Here is a 21,943-nt window from a genome sequence, read left to right as displayed (position 1 = left end):
TGTGATTCACCCTTACAACCATATTTCTTTGCCTAAGTTGTCTAAGCTTTTTTAAAACATAGTTTGGTAAACAGAAAATAAAAGGTAATGAGAAAACACTGGTTTCCCCTCCTCTTGTCTGTCACCAATTTGGGGCAAGACACTTCCCTTTTCTGGGCCCAAGTTTTCTTATCTATAAAACCATCTCTTGAATTATGTGGCTTTATTTCATGACTTTCAAGCAATTGTTTTGGTAATATGGGGGTTTGAACTCAGAGCCTCATGCTTGCTGAGCAGACACTCTTACCACTTGAGCCACCCTGCCAGCCCTTATTTTGTAGGGTATTTTCAAGATCTCGACCTAGCTTCAAACCTTCATCCTCCTGATTTCTGCTTCCCAAGTAGCTAGGATTGTAGGCATGAGCCACCAGCACCTGGCTTCCAAGCAATTTGTTATAGTTTTATACATAGCAAAGTATTTTGAGAGAAAAAAATTGCTTAGCTTTTATTTGGTTTCCTGTGGTGTTTTAATATAATATATAATATATAAATTTCACATTTTAGGGTGACCAAGATCTACTTATTCCCTATAATATATCTTTAATTAATGTAGTACTTAGTTTTAAAAATATTTTGAGGGTTCCTCCTGTTGTTAACAAGGACTTGGCTTTTTTTTCCAGCTTATGGATCTTTTCAAAATGGACATGGAATTAAAAGGGAAGATTCTAGAGGTTCCCTTATCCCAGAAGGAGCAACAGGATTTCCAGATCAGGGCAGCACTGGTGAAACTGTAAGAACCTAAATATATAGCATAACTCTGGTGATGTGTTAGACTACCGTAGTCTTCTAAAATAGATATGAAGCTCTCTGTTCTACAGTCCATCCTGAATCTGTAAAAAAAAAAATCCCATAATTCTTAGATATTTGAGCAGTCCCTATCCTCCAGTTGTCTTTATCAATATGAGATTTCGGTGGGATGTGGGGTTGAGATGGTTTTGCTGTACAGCCCAGGCTGGCTTCAAACTCACAATCCTCCTGCCTAGGTCTTCTGGTTTATCTTTAGAGCTAGGATCTTGCTGTGTTGCCCAACCTGGACTAAAGCTGGTAGAAAATAATCCTCCTGCTTCATCCTCCCTAGTAATTAGGACTACAGGTGCACACCACCATGCTCAGTTTACTTGGACATCTTAAACTATTTATAGAGAAAAAGGCACTCATCTTCAAGCATTCTCACCCTGAATATCTACTTTTACCCAAGCACACTTCCTGAGACAGAGAAGGTTCAGGATGAATATATCTAATGTACCTTTTCATTTAAATCAAAGCACATCCTGGCAGGATTACTTCAGCCTTTCTTTTATTCTTTTGTAATAATGGCATTAACTTAAGAGAAAAAAGTTTAGGTCCCCAAGTTGATAGTCTGAGTCTCAGTGTCATCTAACTAGAATATGTCCTCCAACTTTTCCATCACATTGTTTTAAGACTAACATTAAAGTGTGAAATGTGGGCTGGCATAGTGGCTTAAGTGGTAGAGTCCATGCCTAGCAAATGTGAGGCCCTGAGTTCAAACCCCATTACCACCAAAAAAATAAACATTTACAGTGTGAAACGTGTCTGCCTTGAGACTGCATTTTTGACCAGGAAAGTTTTGCCACAGTGCTATATAAAATCATAGAATCACATAAAATGAGTTAGAAGTGTCCATAAAAATAATAAACTCCAACTCTCAATTTACAAATGAAAACTGGGGTCCCGACTTAGAACAGCGACGCAGCTATAGCATAGCCACATCTGTACCCAGATTTTTAAATTCCAACTCTTTTTCTACTATATCATGGCAGTCATTTTTTTGTGTGGGATTGGGGTTTGAACTCAGGGCTTTGTGCTATTGCTTGGGCCATACCTCCAGCCCATTTTGCTCTGGTTATTTTGGAGATGGAATATTGCAGACTTTTTGCCTGGGCTGGCCTTGAACTACAATCCTTCTGATCTCAGCCTCCCAAGTAGCTAGGATTACAGGCATGAACCATCAGTGCCTGGCTTCATGGAAGTCTTAGTGTGCATCAGAATTACCTGAAGGGCATAATAAGTGAGATTCAGCGGGTTTGGAACAGGGTCTGCTAAGTTGCATTGCTAAGCCCTAGGTAATGCTGATGCTGCTACCTGGGAAACACCCCTTGAGAACCACTGAAGTATATATACATCCTTGAGCCTTTGAATAAGTAGTGCTTCACAAAGGTTCCTATTTCACACCATTTAGAATTATGACAGCAGGCACCCTCATATAAAGGAAATAAATGTTGGAGCAGTTACATGACTCACTAGTAGTCACACAGCTAGGAAGCAATCACAGCCTAGGTCTGTTTTGCTCCAAGTGCAAGTTCTTTCTTAGTAAATCCTACCTGAGTAATTATGCACCCTAGTTTAGTTCAGCTGAAAGTATTTTTTTAACAAGAATAAATTCTTTTATTTATTTATTTATTGCTCTACTGAGGTTTAAATACAGGGCTTTGCACTTACCAGGCAGGTGCTCTATCACTTGAGCTACATCCTTTTTGCTTTATTTTTCAAAATTTTTGCCTGGACCAGGCTGGACCATAGTTCCCCTCTTTATGCTTGTCATGTGGCTGGGATGACAAGTGTGGCACTACCACACTCAGTTTATTAGTCAAGATGGGGTTTCACAAACTTACCAAGGCTGGCCTCAAACCATGATAAATCCCCCAAATAAGTCAGATCTGTCAGCTTAACTTCTGATATTTAAACAGACCTTATTAGATAATAGGAACATTACTTTATAGAGGCTCTAATTTTGAAACATTAGTATGTCCTCCTTACTGTAATTACCTTATCATAGAATCATTAACCATTATTAGATAATCTAACCTGTGATTGGAGGTTGTATTTTAATCAACTCTAGAGATTCAAATTGAAGAGTTAAAAAAAAAGTTTTTTGCAGTGTTGAGGATCAAACCCAGGGCACTGTGCATGCTAGGCAAGTGCTCTACTTCTGAACTCTTATCTCCAGCTCTAAAATTAGTTTCTTATGCTCTCACATATCTTAAATTCCTCCTCCCTATGAAAGTTATTTTTCATGAAAGAGCCATGTATGGTTATTTTAAAACTTTCCTACTAAAACACAGGGCATATGAGAAGCAAACATACACAGCTTTCATGGCTCTATCTTTATGGAGATCCCAAAGTAATTTCTATTGATATTACTAGGTACTGTAGCAATAAAAATTCAGCCTATTTACCTGCCAAATGTGATATAAAATTTAAATTGAAGTTTAGAATTTTCTCAAGTAGGATTAGTGATAAAAAAAAATAATTACTGACTTTAAAACTATGGAAAATTGTTATACTTCTAGTTTCACAAATGTCCCGTCTTTATATTACAGACTCGACAGAATTCTACAAGGAGTAGTATATCCCAGTATAACCGGCTGGATCAGTATGAAATCAGAAGCCTCTTGATGTGCTACCTATATATAGTAAAAATGATTTCTGAAGGTGAGTTACCAATATATTCAACATGAACTCTACTAGCTGCTCACCCTCACAGGCTCACAGACCATCATCTGCAAGGCAAGTGGAGCACATTAGAAACAGATCTTGAAAAACTCTGAACTTCAAATGTCCCTTAAAAGAAATTCATATTAAGCCAGGTACTGGTCACTTACACCTGTAATCCTAGCTGCTTGGGAGGCTGCAATCGGGAGGATCACAGTTTGAGGCAGTCCCAGAAAAAGTTCACGAGACTCCATCTCAACCAATAGCAGGGCACAGTGACACATACTTGTCATCCCAATAGGAGGATCGTGGTCCAGACCAGCCCTTACTAGTAAAAGGTGAAACCGTATCTTACCTCCAAAACAAGAGCAAAAACACACTAGAGGTGTGGCTCATGTGGTAGAGTTCCTGCCTACCAAACATGGAGCCCTAAGTTCAAACCCTAGTACTACAAAAAAAATTAAGCTCATATTAATCATACAAGTTTGGTCCTTTGAAACAATTTTTTTAAATTTTATATATTAATTTATAAAATGATCCAATAATTTTAGAAGAGCTAAACATTTTCCCATGGAAATAATGACTACAATTCATAGTTAATACTTTAACATTTATTTGACCAGGATTTGAAAAATCAGAAACAAATAAAAAGACAAAAAGGGCTCTCCGAGGGTAGGGATGCCATCATTATCTCTGCAACATCACTGGTATGGTCTGGTGTCAGGTTGTCAGTCTGCATTTCTCCTTGATGTAGAACGGTATATTACTAATGTTACCAGCTTCTATATAAATATAGAAGGGAATATAACCAAAGGATTAACTGCATGGCCTCTGGAAATAAAATCAGATTATTTTATCTTTTGTCCACACAATTCCCTCCCTCTTCTTCCTTTTCTTAGTATTTTAGCTCAAAAAAGCATGCAAGAATAAAGAACATAAAAGTGAAGCATTACACAATGCATGCATGTATTGAAATATATGGTACCTTATAAATATGTACAGTTTAAATAGTTAAGAGCTGGAGGTATAACTCAGTATTAGAGTACATGCATAGTATGTGCGAGGCCCTGGGCCCAATCCCCAGCACCACCAAAAAAAATAAAATTAGGGGTTGGGGATTTAGCTCAGTGGAAGAGCGCTTGCCTGGCAAGTGTAAGGCCCTGAGTTCGGTCCCCAGCACCGAAAAAAAAAAAAAAAAAAAAAAAAAGGAAAAAATAGAAAAAAAAAGCAAAACAAAAAAGACAAAAAAATAAAATAAAATAAAATTAATCCCCAGCACTGCAAAAATAAATAATTTAAAATAAAGCCCAAACACCTGAGTTCTGAGCACCATATTCATTATTATATTTTCTTTTCTTTTTCTTTTTTTGGCTTTTTTTGTTGTTTTCTGGACCTGGGGATCAAACCCAGGGCTTCACACATGCTTACCCAAGTGCTTCACCGCTGAGCTAAAGACCCAAGCCACATGTAAAACTTTTTTTTGGTACTGGAGATTTGAACCCAGGGCCTAGCTCATGAGCCAAACCTCCAGCCTATTTTTAAAATTTATTTTAGTAAATATAATGTTTTAAATATTTACATAGTAATGCAGAACATAAAGATATTAAAGACAACTAGCTATCTAGACAAGACGTCTTGAAAACTAGCTAGAGAAATATTAAAACAAACCATCAGCCCTATATTAATAATAAAATCTAAAGCACATTAGTAAAACAAAAAAAAAAAAAAACCCTGGAACCTTTAAGTTCCAGGAATGAACAATTAAGAGCAATAGTCGAAGATTATATTGAGGCTACATAATAGGCCTCCATGTTTTGGGAAAGATGTAAAATAATTTTTAACACCAGTGGTGCTTCGTTCTAGATGATTAATCAGCTATCAACTACAGCCACCACTCACTGCTTCTGTCTTACTACAATGTTAAAAGTGGGAGAATATGGAAATTAATTGCTGATGTTTATGTTAGTGCCATTAAAATATCTAAAAGTTACAATTGTGATGGTTTCCTAACTGTGAATATACTATATAAACTACTGTATTGTGGATTATGTGGAGAATTTTATGGTAAATGAATTCACTCTTTTTTTTAAGACACCCAAGAAATAAAATGAAAAAAAAAAACCTGAAAAAATAAAAATGGTTGAATACTACAACAGCCCAAAGAAAGTAAGAGAGAGAAAACTGAGAAGGGAAAGAACAGATGCATTACAGACCAGTTCTCTCCTCCTCCAATCCAGCACACACACAGGCACACAACACACACACACCACCACCACCACAAGCACATACTATGCTAACCAGAGACAAGTCTGGCTGCATTTTTTTATGTAATGAGTAAACCATGACTTATTTCTTGTGAACTTAATAGTTGCTCTTCTTGTAAATGTTGACTTCTTACTCTCTCTGAAATATTTGTTCTTTGGTAATTAGTCTTTTTTTCTTCTCTTGCTTTTTGGTTTTTGCACAATGTCCATCTGTAAAGTCATGTTTGTTTTATTATGTCAAATGTCTGCTTCTGGAGTCTTTTCAATGGATACAGTCTAGTTGCCTTTTCTCATTCATTCTCAGTAAGTTTGTTGCATCTCTTTTTTCTTTTGTACAAATAAAGTCACAATGGATGCATTCTAATTACCTTTTCTTGTCCAGTAAATATTCTACTTTATGTCCATTTAAATGTTATTCTCTTACAAGTCCACACCCTCAGGTACTCTCTTGGCTTTCATATTAATTTTGTCATAAACAGTAGCAACTTTAATGTCAACAAAACGATTCACCAGTACACTTTTGTATGGAAGTAGAGGGATTCTGAAGAATGAATTTCCTTCTGTATTTGTAGCTGTATTTTATTAAGTAACAACAATTCATTATTTCAGAATCTTGAGTCATTTACCATTTTTAGGTCTTATTGCTTTGTTATATCCTGAAAAAGAAATCAGAGTCAGGAGTTATCAGTTACACAGTCTTAATTGACAAGAAGACTGTCCTCTTGAAAACAAAGCAGTTTCCTTAAAAGAGAACATGAGGGCCAACTACTTCTTTTTTTGGAAAGTAACACGACTTCTCTTTTTGGCCCTGGCACCAAAAAGCTGCTTGCTGTCAGAATCACTTTCAGACTTCTCTGTACCATACCCTGTACCTGTAGATTGACTAACACTCTTCAAAACAACTTCTTTGGAAGGCATCCCAGAGCTACCAGATGCCACTGAAAACCCAATATCGTAACAAGGAATAGCAAATGTTGATCTTTTTTTCCTATTAGATCTTGAAGTATAGTCTAAAGGAAATATATTCAAAGGGAGCACTTCCTTTTTCTGTTTAAAAGAGGGAAGTAAGCAACTATTATAATCAGGCATATTTTCCTCTGAAGATTGAGATGCAGGGTAAATAGGTATGGTTTCTGAGGAATCACTGGAAATGCTCCAAGGTGATCTAATCCTACTGTCCCACTGTTGCATGGATTCCTTTTCTATGACATTTGTTTCAAGTTTCCTCTTTAACTGGCCAACTTTGACTTCAGGATGGTTTTTGATACCTTGAAACCCATCCTGCTTTTGAGACTCAACTGTAGACATTAAAGAAAAACCTAAAAATGACTTCTGGTTGGTACTGCATTCTGTGGTAGGCTCGTCATTATTATAGGTTTTCTCAAAAGAGGTTTCTGGCATATCAAACAAATCTTGGCTAAGGAATGAAATGGCAATCTTTGACCTTCGTTCCATTTTCCTTTTGTATCTAGATGGCATCTGTTTAATAGGTGTTACCTGTAGTGGCCTAGTAGGCAAATGCACTGGAGTTGCTTCTGAAGGATCCTTGACCCTAAAAACTGATTTAGTCTTTTGAGTACAAGGAATGAAATCATCGTCATCGCTATCAGAAAAAGTGTAATAGTGTTGCTTACTCGCTTTTATTCTTGCAGAAAGGCTTTTATTTTGTTGTTCTAACTTCTTCCTTTCTGCATGGAATTCAGCAATATATTTATGATTTTGTTGTTGCATATTACTAAATTCTTGCAGCAGTTTGTTCTTACATGCTTCGTTCATTAGACAGTGGTCACATGTTTTTGAGCTTAACTGATCTCGCAAAACATGAATGAGGTCATTGAAAACGTCATACTGTTGAGTTATTGATTTAATTATGGAGTACAAGCCTATCCGCCTTCCATCTATCAATTGCGCTTTTCTCATAGCGGTTAATTTTGCCTGTAAATGGTGAAGCTCTTTATCATGGACCTCTTTTAATGCCAACCACGCCTTTGTAAACTCATCAGATGAGGAATCACACAGATTAAACTGTGATTTATCTCCTCCTGAATAGTTCTTGCTACCTTCCCCGTCTCCGTGGCTGGGGCCTGCCTGCATCATGTTTTAAGGCTTAGGAAACGACTGCAATAGTCCAGGTCACTTGATAATGCCGCTGAGAAAATGGCGCAGGAGCCGCTGTTGGGAGCAGGCGCCACAGCAATTAGCCCTTCCACCCCCTTTTACAGACCTTCCAGGAAGCCGCCTTAGCGCACGGCGTTAGGAAGAGTGGTTGTTCAAGGATAAAGAGAAGGTCCAAGGTTTGTTCTAGGCAGGCGGTAACAGGTTTTTCTTGAGAAAAGCCACACGGAGACGTGGGTGAGGAGAGCGCCGACCTTCAAAGATGGCGGAGTGCGAGGCGGCGAAAGACCGGAAACCCAGTGCATTCTGGGGAAATACCGCCTCCTCTCTGGGCAGACACCAAAGAGCAGGGGGGGAGACTGGAAGTCACCAATAGCTTAATTTTTAAAAATTAGACTTAATTCTATTTTAACATTTTTATTCTTGCAGATCAATGTTTTGTAATGATCAAAAACTTTCAATATTCATGGACTTAAAAAAATTAGAAGTAGCTAAATCAAAAACCCCTCATACTGTCTCAAGCCCTTCACCCTACGATAAAGTCAACATAGTCTCATCCCACTTCGAAGGAAATTGAATTATTTACTATTTTTTATAAGAGTTTTACATTTAGAAGGTCCGCTGATACCATTAGCTAGATCAGTAGGATAAAAAAAGGAATAGTAAGATAAATACTGACACTATTTTAATATTTTTAATTTTTTGCACACAACCTCCCAACAATTTCTTGTTTAAAAATACCAGTAAGATGGTGTTGGGGAAATAAAGAAGTATAGATGATAGATTTACAGGACTTTTCTGTATGAAATTGTTGTTTCATGGATAGACAATAGGTGGTTAGATAGAAAAAAAAGTCAGAGTTTTCCATCCAAAGGCAAAGAAGGGGCATAAAAGAAAAATTATCTTTCCCTTCCTCTAAAGTTCTTAAACATTTTGGTTCACAGAGCCCTTTCAGTGGCAGGAAAAGGCACATGATCCTCTCCTCAGAAAAATGTACATAAACCTATCATCTTGAATAAGATTTTAGAGTTTGTTTTAAGAAAAAAAACAGGCCTTGGGGCTGGTGGAGTGGCTCAAGTGGTAGAACGCCCATCTAGCAAGTGGGAAGCCCTGAGTTCAAACCCAAGTGCTGCCAAAAAAAAAAAAAAGAAGCAGGTTTTAACACAACTTCCCTTCTTCTGACTTCAGGGATGATAAGAAAAGAAATAATAACAGATACAATGATACATTTGAAATTAAATTCAAATGAATACAGTGTATAAACCGGGCGTGGTGGTTTAAGTCTGTGATCCCAGCACTGTGGAGGCTAAGGCAGGATGATAACGAATTTGAGGCTAGATTGGGCCTCATAGCAAGATCCTGTCTCAAAAAATAAAGGGAGGTGGAGAGTATAGATGTGTGGCCCAAGCAGTGGAAGGCTTGCTTAGCAATCAAGAGGCTAGGAGTTCAAACTCCAGCACCAAAGCGGGGGGTGGGGGGTTGTTGGGCCAGCGGGAGGGGTGAGGAGAATATTGATGAAACAAGACTGTGAATTGATGGTTGTTTTAAGTACATTCACTGCACTGTTTACTCTCAGTTTTCAAGATCTAACGCTTTATTCCATTTTCAGATACTCTCTTATCTTACTGGAATAAAGTATCTCCCCAGGAGCTCATAAACATTCTTATACTTCTAGAGTAAGTTATATTTATTAACTTATTTTCATAAAGATTCACTGTATTTGGGGGGAGCTTAGATATTACCCTTTTCCTATTTTCAATAACTTATTTGCCAAAAAAACCAGAAAATGTTAAATTATTTTGATAATACAGAGGCTGGTATTCTTCACCCACAGATATTAAAAAATATGAAGGTATAATACTTGTAATATTATAGAAAATTATGCCCCAGCAGAAATCTTTCTGTGATCTGGAAAACTAAAAGTGATGCCAGCTGTCCTACGTCATTTATTTGGAACAGATGGCTGGATTAATGAAAAGATTCAATGATTAGAATTGAACATTTGTACTCTTATTTAGAGCTGAGTAATTCTATTCACTTCAAAATGAAGATATATGTATATACAGAGCCCCTTCTAGGAGCTAGAAATGGATGGCTATATATACATATATATGTATATATGTATATGTATATGTATTTCAAGACACTTGGGGAAACAACTAAGTCTACAGTTGGGAAGTTGTTCTATATTATATAATGAGCTATTTTATATCATTGAAAGCTAAAAAATTATGCATGTAATCAAATGTAAGAAAATTTTACATAAATAATACAGATATTTTATGTGGATGAATAAAACACAAAGAGGACAATGGTTATACACCATTTGATTAAAGTTTTCAAAAAATGTCAACTGACTAAACAGAAGTTAAATTTCTTTTACAAAAAAATAACTAATTATACTGTGAAATGTTTACTAATGGCAATATCTGATGCTGGAGATTTGCTTTGAAAAAGAAGGTAAGAAGGGTGGAAGGATATCAGGGGGCTTCTTTGGGACAGAGTTTTAATGAGAACAGCCATGATAATTTTTGAAGCTGGACTTTCATATGTATTTTGAGATTCAGTAATAGAAAGTGTTTTATACAAAATGTAGCATTTGCCCTATTCCTAGGATTTATGAACATTTTTTGGTATTGATGATCATGCTGAAGACCTTTGCTATGATATTGTTTTATAGCACACAGGGTGATTTGCATTGACAGGTCATTAGAATTGAATATAAAGACATAAGGGTTTTTGTGCTGGTGTAATTGTAGCAAATAAATGTGGAAAGATTTAATATGGCAAGCCCATAAGCGGTTATCTGTGTATTTATTTCTGTAGAATCATATATTATTATAATATTATTATTATTGGTAGTACTGGGATTTCTTATTTATTATTTAAGTAGGCTATTCTTTGTGAATCATTTTTTTCAAATATTACTTGTTAAATTGTACTAGATGGTAATATATTACTAACATGCTATTGTTTTTCATTCTAGAGTATGTTTGTTTCACTTTAGATATATGGGGAAAAGAAACATAGCAAGGTAATTCCCACAGCATTGCTATTTCCATTTTTCCTTTTCTTCCAGCAGAGGGCAATCTCATTCATGCCATGTAAAACCCAGATTATTAATTTTAGGTTAACATCAAGACACCCATAATTATTTAGCAAGTCCTAATTCAAAGTTTAATGTGAGCTCTGATTTTTTTTAAGTTTTCAAAAGGGTAATGACTAGAGTAACAGAGAGTTTCTACCTTATGAAATCCACCTAAATTTAAAACAGATGCTTATCTGTCCTGAAGGAGTTGAGAAGGGACTGATACAAAGGAAGGCAGAAACTCATAAAATGAGGACAACTGTAAGGTGTATAATTTTTCTACAGTCTATCAATACTCACCTCAGTTATTAAGGTAAATAGAAACCCCCAGCAGTAATCGGAATATACAATATATATTATCTGTTTATTTATTTTGCCTCTTAAATCCTAGCGAAATATTTAAGCAAATGTTTGAGGGGTCCTAAGGCAAAGAAGGTTACATGCTTATTTCAATAATATATATTTTAAGGGTAGCATTACTCATTAAAGTAATTCAAATACAGTTGTTTTCTGAAAAAGTTAAATTCCATAGCATTTTCAAAAATTGAGACCTTTGGATAGGGTTCATTTCTGTATCCCTGGAGAATCCTAATAATAGGTAGTTCAAGTAATGATAGTTCCAGTTGCTGCCATCCTCCCCCATGATCAGAGCTGGTATGGTCATTTAACAATGATCCTTAGCTTTCAGAACTCTGTAACTTTCCCACCCTGTTCATTTGAAGATAGAAAAACTTTTTCTTCCTTAATTTAATTAAGTTGTAATTTTTTAAATGGAGCTTTAAAATTAAAGGAAAAGAAAATTTTACAAATCTCAGTTCTAGACATGTTTATAGAGTATAAATTTTTGGTTTAAATTTACCTTAAGTCCAGAAACAGATTGGATTGATACCCATTCTCAAACATCTGATTCCAGGATTCCTACCATGACCCTTGTTTCAATCCTTAGTGTCTCTCTCTTTTCTTTGACTCTTGCCATTCCTTACCTCCAGCAAAAAGACTGAATCTTATTGGAGTGTTGACTACTTAACCCCAGTGTTTTTGAGGAGAAGGATAAAAGTGTTCCAGAAGCTCTTTATGAATTTCTTAATTCTGTTTTTACAATACAAGCTATTTTAAGGATACATTAAAAACTTCATACAATTTCCAGTGATGCCTTATTTAATTCAAGTATTAGTTGATAGAATATTGAGCATAAGTACCATGTTTATATAGAAACCTAGTTAATATTTTAGTTAAAAAGAATCTAACAATGAGATAGATTATTAGAGCACTCCAGTTCCTAATTTTAAATTTTATTTTAGGATACATGATGCCTGGCTGTCAAAACACTTTGGAATAGACCGAAAATCACAAACTATGCCAGCTCTTCGAAACAGATCGGGGGTAATGCAGGCCCGGCTTCAGCACCTTAGTAGCTTAGAAAGTTCATTTACACTCAATCACAGTAAGTAAAAATATGTATGTGGTACCCATGTAAAATAGCCGCATGATGCTGTACTGGTTTAAATTACCAATAGGATTAAAAATAATTTTCTATTCATAGATATATTTGCATGCCTCAGCTATGTGTTTATATATAATCATTTCATCAAACATGACTAATGATAAAATATGCATGATTTTTTTCAACAATTTCAAGTAATAATTTTAAATTTTTTCATAGTATTAAAAATTAATGTTTCCCATGGAATTATTGTTCTCGTCATATTTTTATACTGGATATCCTTTGTGCTTGCTGTTAAACTTTAATGCAAATATTCACATTTTAATAAAATGATAGGTATAATATTTGTGTAGAGTTGCTATTTATTTACTGATTAGCGAATTATACATACTGAGATGACTATAGAAATCAGTGCGCTCCAAATACTATTTTGTTTCAAAGGTGTATTTAACCAAGTTGAAATACTGACAAGGCATATAGGGCAAAGAGACAAAATCTTGTCCAGCTGGCAAAGCTAGAGGGTTATATAAATGGAAATTGTCCTCTGAAAAGCAAATATTAATAAAATTTCAGAATAAGAAAACCTCTATTTCCATACAGGAAACCTCTATTTCCATACAGTTGTCTGAAGGTTGCAGAGAAAGAAGCCAGCAAAATTTGGCTTTGTGATAAGGCCTCATAATAATTTTAAAAATGCCTTGAGCAGATAGACCCTGAGCTAATATTAGGCTAAAGACCTTTAAAATTACAATTTTTATGGTCTTCTGCTCCTTGTAAAATACAAAGAATATACTTCCATCAGTTGGCCCAGATACCATTTGATTTAGAAACAACTCTCATATAACTGGCATAATTGAAAACATCTAACCATAGGGCACACTCTCTGTATGTAGCTGAACTTCTGTGGCTTTCTCATCTTGTGCACATAATTAGTGGCATAGCCTAAAATGCCTTCTACATTATTTCCTAGTTACATCCATAGGTCATCACTGAAATTGTGTCACGAAAGAAGTGGGCACCTAATTATGTGCTGCAGAGCTGTTGATATAGAGCTGGTATGAAAAACTAATGAAATTGATTGACCCACACCAATTTGAGTAAAGAGTAAAACCAGTGACACTTGTTAGGGCTCATTCTGCTGGTATTGTGAGCCTCCTTTTTTGTTAGTCTCACTGAGTCTTCGGGAAGAAAGTCAACATCATGTGTTGGGCAAAATTTAATTTCCTCTTTTTATCCTAGGTTCTGCAACAACTGAAGCAGACATTTTCCACCAGGCACTTCTTGAAGGCAATACTGCTACTGAAGTTTCTCTAACAGTCCTAGATACCATATCATTTTTCACCCAGTGCTTCAAGGTAAAGATGAAAAGTTAGAATTCAGCTGGTATCATTGCAAAGAAAACATTTTACAATAGCTAACTAGTCATAGGCAGGATACTGCAGTGAAAAAGGCTGGCATAAGCAGTGAGGAAATGTAGATGACAAGCCAACTTCGACTGTCACATGATCTTGGGAAGTCATTGAGACTCGTGGGTCATCCATAGTTTGAAAGATTGGACTAATTTGCCTTTAAGCTCCCTTCTGCTTCTTAAATTGTGTTGTTTTATTTCATGTTTGGAAACAGTTTTTTTTCATACCTTTATTAAAATATCCACTAATTTTTATTTGAAATTATGAGTGGATCACTTCGTCCAAATACCCACTGTGATGAAATGTCCTGTCATGATAGATGAAGTCCAGGCAAGCTGCCCTCATCAGGCACTTCAGGTTTTTTCTCAGATGTTTTTCTCTCAGTACAAGTCATCATTGCTATGATTTTAAAAGAAGGTAAAAATAATTATCTTGCAGGCTTGTTGAAGAGGTAAAATGGGATAATGGATTTGAGAGTGCTTTGAAAGTTAAAAACTACATAAGTATAATATAAGGTAGTATTAGTAGATGATCTCAAAGGGGGAAAAATCTTGCCTGCTTTCTCTTCAGTTACACAAATCATTCCCCTCCCCCCACCCCCGTTCTCTAAGTAATTTTGTTAATTACTCAGCCTTCCTGATTACCTATGGAAAGCTGGCCTGTGCTTTTGAAAGAAGCTTATAAATGAAAAATTGAATTAGATACTAATAAGAAGTAGGTTGCACAATTTCTTTATGAAATATTAGGTTTGTTCCAATTAAAATATAACACAAGTCTGCTTTTCACTGTGCCAGTATATAAGGGCATTTAGTCTCATGATTAGCATTACATTCCCTCTTCCTATTCTGTTAATTCTTATTTATTCAACAGACATTTATACATCTCTTGGTAGATGGCAGACACTTTCCTAAGGACTTTATAAATATTTACTTGCATTTTTTTGTTGTTCTGGGAATTGAACCCAGAGCCTCATACATGTTAAGCACATGTCTACCACCAAGTTAACGTTTTATTGTGAAGGCTCTGAATGAGAAGGGGAAGTAACTGTTAGGGAGCAGATGTGATCAATCTTTTTGGGATAATGAAAATGATCTAAAGTTGGATTGTGATGGTCACCCAACTCTACTGACAACTTTACTAAAAGTAATTGAATTGTACAGTTGAAACTGGTCAGTTTTATGCTGTAGAAATTATATCTCCATAAACTTTAAAATACAAATATGAACTCACTTTTAATCCTCATAATAGCCTTATGATGTAGAAACTGTTCTTATTCCAATTTTAAAATGAAGAAACTGAGGCTCACTGAGTAGTTAATGTCATGTAGCTGGTCAGTGATAGAATCAAGATTCAGAACTAGGTCAATTACCATGAGTATCCCTGATTCTATCCACTATCCCATTCTGGCTATTGATGTTATTATTACATCTGTCACAACTTTGCCTATAGTTTTGGTTATTTGGGGGGTTTATTGTTTGGGGCCAAGATGTCACCTGCTGATACATTTCTTGAAGAGTAGGAGGGCAGAACTAGAGAAGTTAACCAATGCTGTTTTTAAAACAAGGTTCACAAAGTAATAGGTATTTCTGTACAGTTTGTTTCTTTTATGTCTCATTGCAAGAAGCATTTAAACAATTGACATTGTCTGTTCATTTGTGATACCTTTTAATCTCTGCTCATAGAGCACTCAGTTTGTCACCAATTGGACTGGAGGTGTGACTTAAGCAGCAGAGCCTACTTCGCAAAGCTCAAAACCTTGAGTTCAAACTCCAGTCCCATCAAAAAAAATAATCACCAGTTGTAAACATATCTTATACAAAACATACTTCAAAGGGTAGATATGACAAGAGACTTAAGAAATGAATTGGTATCTTCCTTAATTCTTACTTTATGTAGTCTCCCTCAAAGAAGTGCAAAGGCTGATTGCCTTGTATTTATTTCTAACTTACTGAACTTTTAACCGAGAAGTGATATGATATAGGTTAGGTTAATAGAAAACACTTTCCCGACCAGATATGGTGGTGCTTGCCTGTAATCCTAACACTCAGGAGGCTGAGGCAGGAGGATCTCCAGTTCAATGACATCCTGAGCTACATAGTGAGACACTGTCTCAAAAAAGAAAATGTTCTGTATTTTAATGTGTCACATTAGAAAAATAATTTTCACCTGTTTAAAATGCTGGATTTAAGTATTCTAAATGTAATTTTGGTAGTATTTTGAGATTTCCAAGTTGAAAGATCACACAGTATTCTAAAATTAAATCTGAGAGCTTTGTACTTTTCCAAAACTTACAAATAGTAGTTTCATAAACAGGCATTAGTAAAGTCAGTTTTCTAATTCTTGGTAAAGCATAGACTTAAGTATTTCTGCCAACTATTTTTTTGTGTATGTTTTGTAGAACCAACTTTTAAATAATGATGGCCACAATCCATTAATGAAAAAAGTCTTTGATATTCATCTTGCTTTTCTTAAAAATGGACAGTCTGAAGTGTCACTGAAACATGTATTTGCCTCTCTAAGAGCATTCATCAGTAAGGTAAGGACAGCTTTAAGAGCTGCCAGTGGCTCTTCGTCACAGCAAAAAGGGAAGGGGAGGGAAGGACCATTGTGAGGACAAATACAAAAATCAGCTAAGGAAGCCATTCAACACTGCCTTTATAAATTCAAGTACACAACAACAACATGCATACAGAAGATCTGGCCAAGAATCCCATAAAATGACAATCTGCTTTTGATTTTACCTTGTTAGACCTTCCCATTTTCAGTAGGCCCCTTCAAGATTTTTTTTCTTTTTTTTTTTAGTGTGTGGGTACTGGGGATTGAACCCAGGGTGTGGCATATACACTGTATCACTGAGCTGTACCCCCAATTCAAATGTCACTTCCAAATTACCAGCTTTGCCAATTTTTCTTTTATCTTGCTTATTTTAAAAAGTGTTACCATGCTGTGCTCAATGGTTCACGCGTACAATCCTAGCTACTTGGGAGGCTGAGATCAAGAGGATCGAGGATCAAGGTTCAAGGCCAGCCTAGGCAAATAGTTCAAGAGACCCCCATCTCCAAAATAACCAAAGCAAAATTAACTGGAGGTGTGGCTCAAGTGGTAAAGTGCCTGCTTTACAAGCATAAAGCCCTAAATTCAAGAAACAAATATTCTTATCATATATAAACACTTTAAAAGCAGAAACCAACTTTTATAACTCCAGGGTCTTGTACAATATCTTTCAAATGGTAGATATTCAGTATGAGTGAAGTTTTCCTAATTGTATCTAAAATTAGAAATTAGGTGAATTTGAAACTTTTAAAAAATTTTTCATTCTTTAATACAATTTGTGAGTAAATAAATCTATGGAAAACTGAGGTCAACACAAGCATGTTCTAAGAAACTAAGGGAAATAAATTCAGAAATAAGTAATTTAACAGTGACTGTGTGGTAAATACCACTAGGTAAGCCCTGAGGGCTTAGAGTCTGGTAGAGAAAAACACGCACATAAAGATACATGTGCACACATGTGCACATAAACAAATGCCATCAAGATAAAATGTTTGTACAGAGAACTGGGCACAGGCAAGAGAAAGAAGAGAAATGCTCTGGTTTAGCAAAAGTTTCTCTGCAGCAGTAGAACTAGCATGGAACCAAAGATGTAAGTGGGGAGTAGATCATTATGTACTCATCTTAAGAGTTGAGCTCCATCTTTTAGGCATCAGGTAGCCACAGAAAGGTTTTAGTAGAGAAGTAACACAATTCGATTTGTACTGAGAGGAAATTGGTGTGGCCAGGAAAAAACCTCCCAAAAGTGGTGCAGAAGAGAGATCAGTGGCAGTACCAAACTCAGTTAAAAAAAAAAAGCAAACTTGTTACAATAGTCTATATGAGAGATGAGGGCCTACAGTGAGGAAGCAGCAGTGGATCTGGAGAGTCAAAGGCAGGTAGAAGACACTTTGGAGGGAGAGAATTTATAATATAGTGGCTGTCATAGCTGATGTGAAATATAGGGGGAAAACTATGCTTGGGGTAAAAGTTAATGAGTTCTGTGTTGTAAATATTGAATTTGAGGTGCTTATGGAACATTTGGATATATCGATCTGCTCTGGAGAGAGATCTGGGTTAGAGAACTAGCTTTGGAGTCATCCTCCATCTATATTATATTTATTAAGCACCTTCCTATGTCGGTTGCTCTGTTATGTAGTACAGATACAATAGAAGCATATTCTCTGCCGTCAGGAAGCATTCATGCTTGTGGGGAGGAAGAGACAGAAAATAAATAAGTCAAAGGAATAATTAGTTCTAGAAAGGTACTAAGATAGAGTACAGGGTGCTAAGATAGAATAGCCCATGAAAAGATGAAAATGCAAAATTTGAAGTATAATTTCTACTGAACACATACTGCTTTTGCACCATTGTAAAGTGAAAAAAATCATGTTGCATCACCATAAGTTGGGGACCATCTCACAATGATTTAGATAAGTTTATTACTTTTACAATGAGACTTGGACTATGAAAAGAACTCAGCCATTTGAAAGGTTCGAGGAGGAATATTGTAGAGAGAAGGGCATGCATATGCAAAAGCCCTGAGTCAGAATAGAGTTTGGAATACTCTGAGAATTAAAAGGTGAATATAGCTGAAGCACAGTGAACTAGAGGGAGCATCAGTATAGAAGTGGTACTGAACTCATCAGAGTGGTGTAATCTCCCCTGGAGAGGATGTAAAGGAAGAATACAAAAAAATAAAGAGCAGAACATGGAGAAAAAACAACTCAGAAGGGCTGGGGGTATGGCTCAAGTGGTAGAGCACCTGCCTAGCAAGTCTAAAGCTCTGAATTCAAGCCCCAGTTCTGCAAAACAAAACAACAATAAAAACCCACAAGGGATTAGAAGAGAAATCTGAAGGAGACAAGAAGGAATAGCCACAGAGGTAGGAAGAAGAGCAAGAAAAAAGGATTCCATGGGAGCCAAGGAAGAAAAGAGCTTCAACATTGTCATGAAGTAGAGCAGGTCAAAGAAGATAAAAGGGAAAAGGGATCCATTAGAACTGGCAATTAGGAGGTCACTGATGGTCTTGGCCATTGCTCATCAGAGTGGTGAGTGATGTGAGAAGTCTTACTATAGGGATTACTTACTCTGCAGTCATGCTTTCCCTTCAGTGTTTTCACATACAGTATCTTGTTCAGCAAGACTTGGTTTAATCTTATGCAACTATTAATGAGATTTCCCAATTACCAGTCAGAAAACATTTATTAAGCATCCATTATCTGCATAACATTGCACTTGGTATTAAGGTGAGATAAATATAATGTAGGTTTAAATTCAAGGTTCCCAAGAAATAATTTTGAATGCAGCTTATTGATTGCTTGTCTAGACCTATAAACAAGGGAGATTGTAACAAGTCTATGTTTTATGTATAGTTTATGTTCCACAAAGCAGCAGGCTGAATCCATTCTCAAAGTAACAGGCAACTTGGTTATTAAATTAGGTAGCCACTCTTGAACTCTTTTTCTGTGCCAAAAATGTATCTTACTTAGCTCGATTCATGAGTCGAGAATGCACATGTGTGTGCATGTCCATACTTTACCGATATCCCATTTTGTTTAAAGACCCAACTGCACCTGTCGAATAGGTTTCAACTAGAATTTTCTCAGCACTTGGAAGTTCATAACAAAAGGAACTATTTAAATCCAAAGCAAAAAGCAATGCAGATTATTCTTCTGGTTTCTAAGGTCCCATTTGAGAGTGTCATCATTTCAGTCATTCATTTATTTACTACATATTATTGAGATTCAACTAATCATGTTTCAGACTATTGAGAGCTCTGCTCAGATCTGCACGTTGACATTTTTGTCATAGCCTGTGTGCTGAATTGACTTGTTCTGTCATTGACACATGCTGGGCTTTAGTTCAGGCTGTCTTGAGAGCAGAATGCTAGCTTCATGTTGATTTGGTGTCCTCATGGCACCCAGCACAGTTTTAGGTGAGGGCATGGTAGGCACTTGATATCTGATGGATTTTTTGATTGGGTTTTCAGATACTTCTTTCTGCTTCCCTTGATCTTTTAGTTTCCCTCCGCCTTTTTCAAAGGAAGAGTAAACATGTGTGCTGCATTTTGCTATGAGGTTTTAAAGTGCTGCACCTCCAAGATTAGCTCAACCAGGAATGAAGCATCTGCACTTCTGTATCTTTTGATGAGAAATAACTTTGAGTACACCAAGAGGAAAACCTTTTTGAGGACACATCTTCAGGTCAGTGAAAATCAAACCTCCACTTCATCACCCTCTTCATCAATCATTAGCCACTATCAAGATCAAGACCTGGAGCTCCCCATCCATACAGTTACTCTTAGTCCATGTGGCCCTCTAGCCCTTGAAGCGTGGATGATCCAAAACTGAGATGTGCTAAAAGTATAAAATACACATTGGCCTTTGAGGACTAAGTATATAAAAAGTAAAATATCTCAGTTGTTTTATATTGACTGTATGTTGAAGTGATATATTGGGTTAAGTAAAATATATTAAAAATAAGTTTCACCTTTCTTTCATTCTTTCCTTTTTTTTTTTTTTTGTTTTTGTTTTTGGAGGCAGGATCTCACTTTGTAGCCCACACTGACCTGGAACTCTCTCTGTGGTTCAGTCTGGCCTTGAACTCAAGATCCTCCTGCCTCTTTCTGCCTCCCAAGTGCTGGGGTTACAGGCATACATCACCAGGCTCCGCTTTTTGTCTTTTTTTTTTTAATGTGGCTACTAGACAATTTAAACCCACATATGTGGCTCACATCCTATTTTTATTGAAAAATTTTTATTTTTATTGGATGTTAGGAATTCAGGCTCTACTTCAAATTCCAGAGTACCACACACTACATGAACTAGAGCAAGTTACTTCCTAAGCCACTCAGTACTCCAGTTTCCTCAAAGATAAAATAAGGGTAAATATTAGTACCTACTTTGTAGGATTTTTGTAAGGAAAAAATGAGATGATTAAATAATAAACCTGTTATATATTACATGGCAAGTAATACAGTTTATGCTTTTCATACTACAGCATACTTATTTAAAAATGAAAGAAACTGAGCTAGATGTGGTGGCACATACCTGTAATTCCAGCTACTTGGGAGGTTAAGGCAAGAGGATTACTTGAGCCCACAGGTTCAAGACCAGCCAGGGCAACATAGCTCAACCCCTTCTCAAAAAATGGAAATTAATTTTAAGATTTAGTGGAAAGCACAGACTTTAGAGAGAGACCTACCTAAGTGTCATAGTTCACTACTTACTTACTGTGTGACCCTACACAAATCATTTAATCTGGTGAACAAGATTCCTTATCCATAAAATGAGACCAAGTATATTTCACCTTGTATAGTTATTAAGAGAGTGAAATGTGTGGCCAGACATGGTGGTTCATGCCTATAATTCTAGCACTGGAGAGGCTGAGGCAGGAGGATTGTGAATTCAAGACTGGCTTCAGCTACATAGCAAGAACCTGTCTCAAAAGTAAATTAATTACCAAAAGCAGTATCTCACATCTCTAATCTTAGCAATTCAGGAGGTGGAAATCAGGAGAGTTGTGGTTCAAGGTCAGCTCAGACAAATAGTTTGTGAGACCCCATCTCAACCAGTAAAAAATATGGGCATGGTGGCACACATCTGTCATCCCAGCTGTGCAGGAAGTATAACTAGGTAGGTCATGGTCCAGGCTGGCTGGGGCATAAGCATGAGACCCTATTTCAAAAATAACCAAAGCAAAAAGAGCTGAGGGTATGGCTCAAGTGGTAGAGTGCCTTCCTAGCAAGCACAAAACCCTGAGTTCAAGCCCTAGTTCTGTCAAAATTAATTTTTAAAATGTGTATAGTTCCTGGCACAATGCCTAGCACATACTAGTCACTTGTTACATGATAGTTATTTTTCCACATCACCATATTGTTGTGTTTATTTGATGAAACAGCTTTGAACCTAACCACAATTGAGACTTCATGGCTCAGTAGGCTTCTTGATAATACAGGAAATCCCTTTTTATGGTTGTATCTTCACTACCTTAGTCTGTCTCATTGAAGTTGTTTATTGTAGACAAAGTTATTAATGAGGAAACAATCATAAACAGCTTGAAAAATGGCTCCAGTAAGGTAAAAATCTAATTGGAATAT

The 21,943-nt window shown here is 36.3% G+C and overlaps 1 protein-coding gene across 5 annotated transcripts in view; it reads left to right on the top strand.

The window, feature by feature from the left end:
* Dock11 (dedicator of cytokinesis 11) overlaps positions 1–21,943 on the top strand; it is a 191,688-nt gene that overhangs the window by 137,194 nt on the left and 32,551 nt on the right. For all 5 annotated transcript variants that reach the window (XM_074063355.1, XM_074063353.1, XM_074063354.1 and 2 more), the window contains 8 exons: positions 660–769; positions 3,381–3,492; positions 9,481–9,547; positions 10,858–10,905; positions 12,261–12,403; positions 13,643–13,758; positions 16,211–16,348; positions 19,866–20,048. In XM_074063355.1, the coding sequence (XP_073919456.1) occupies positions 660–769; positions 3,381–3,492; positions 9,481–9,547; positions 10,858–10,905; positions 12,261–12,403; positions 13,643–13,758; positions 16,211–16,348; positions 19,866–20,048 (917 nt within the window). The remainder of the gene's footprint in view (positions 1–659; positions 770–3,380; positions 3,493–9,480; positions 9,548–10,857; positions 10,906–12,260; positions 12,404–13,642; positions 13,759–16,210; positions 16,349–19,865; positions 20,049–21,943) is intronic.

This window comes from Castor canadensis, chromosome X, assembly GCF_047511655.1.
Source record: "Castor canadensis chromosome X, mCasCan1.hap1v2, whole genome shotgun sequence".
In the NCBI taxonomy this organism is placed as follows: Eukaryota; Metazoa; Chordata; class Mammalia; order Rodentia; family Castoridae; genus Castor; species Castor canadensis.
Note: the sequence above shows the minus strand (reverse complement) of the source record. Positions and strands in the feature narration are given on the sequence as shown.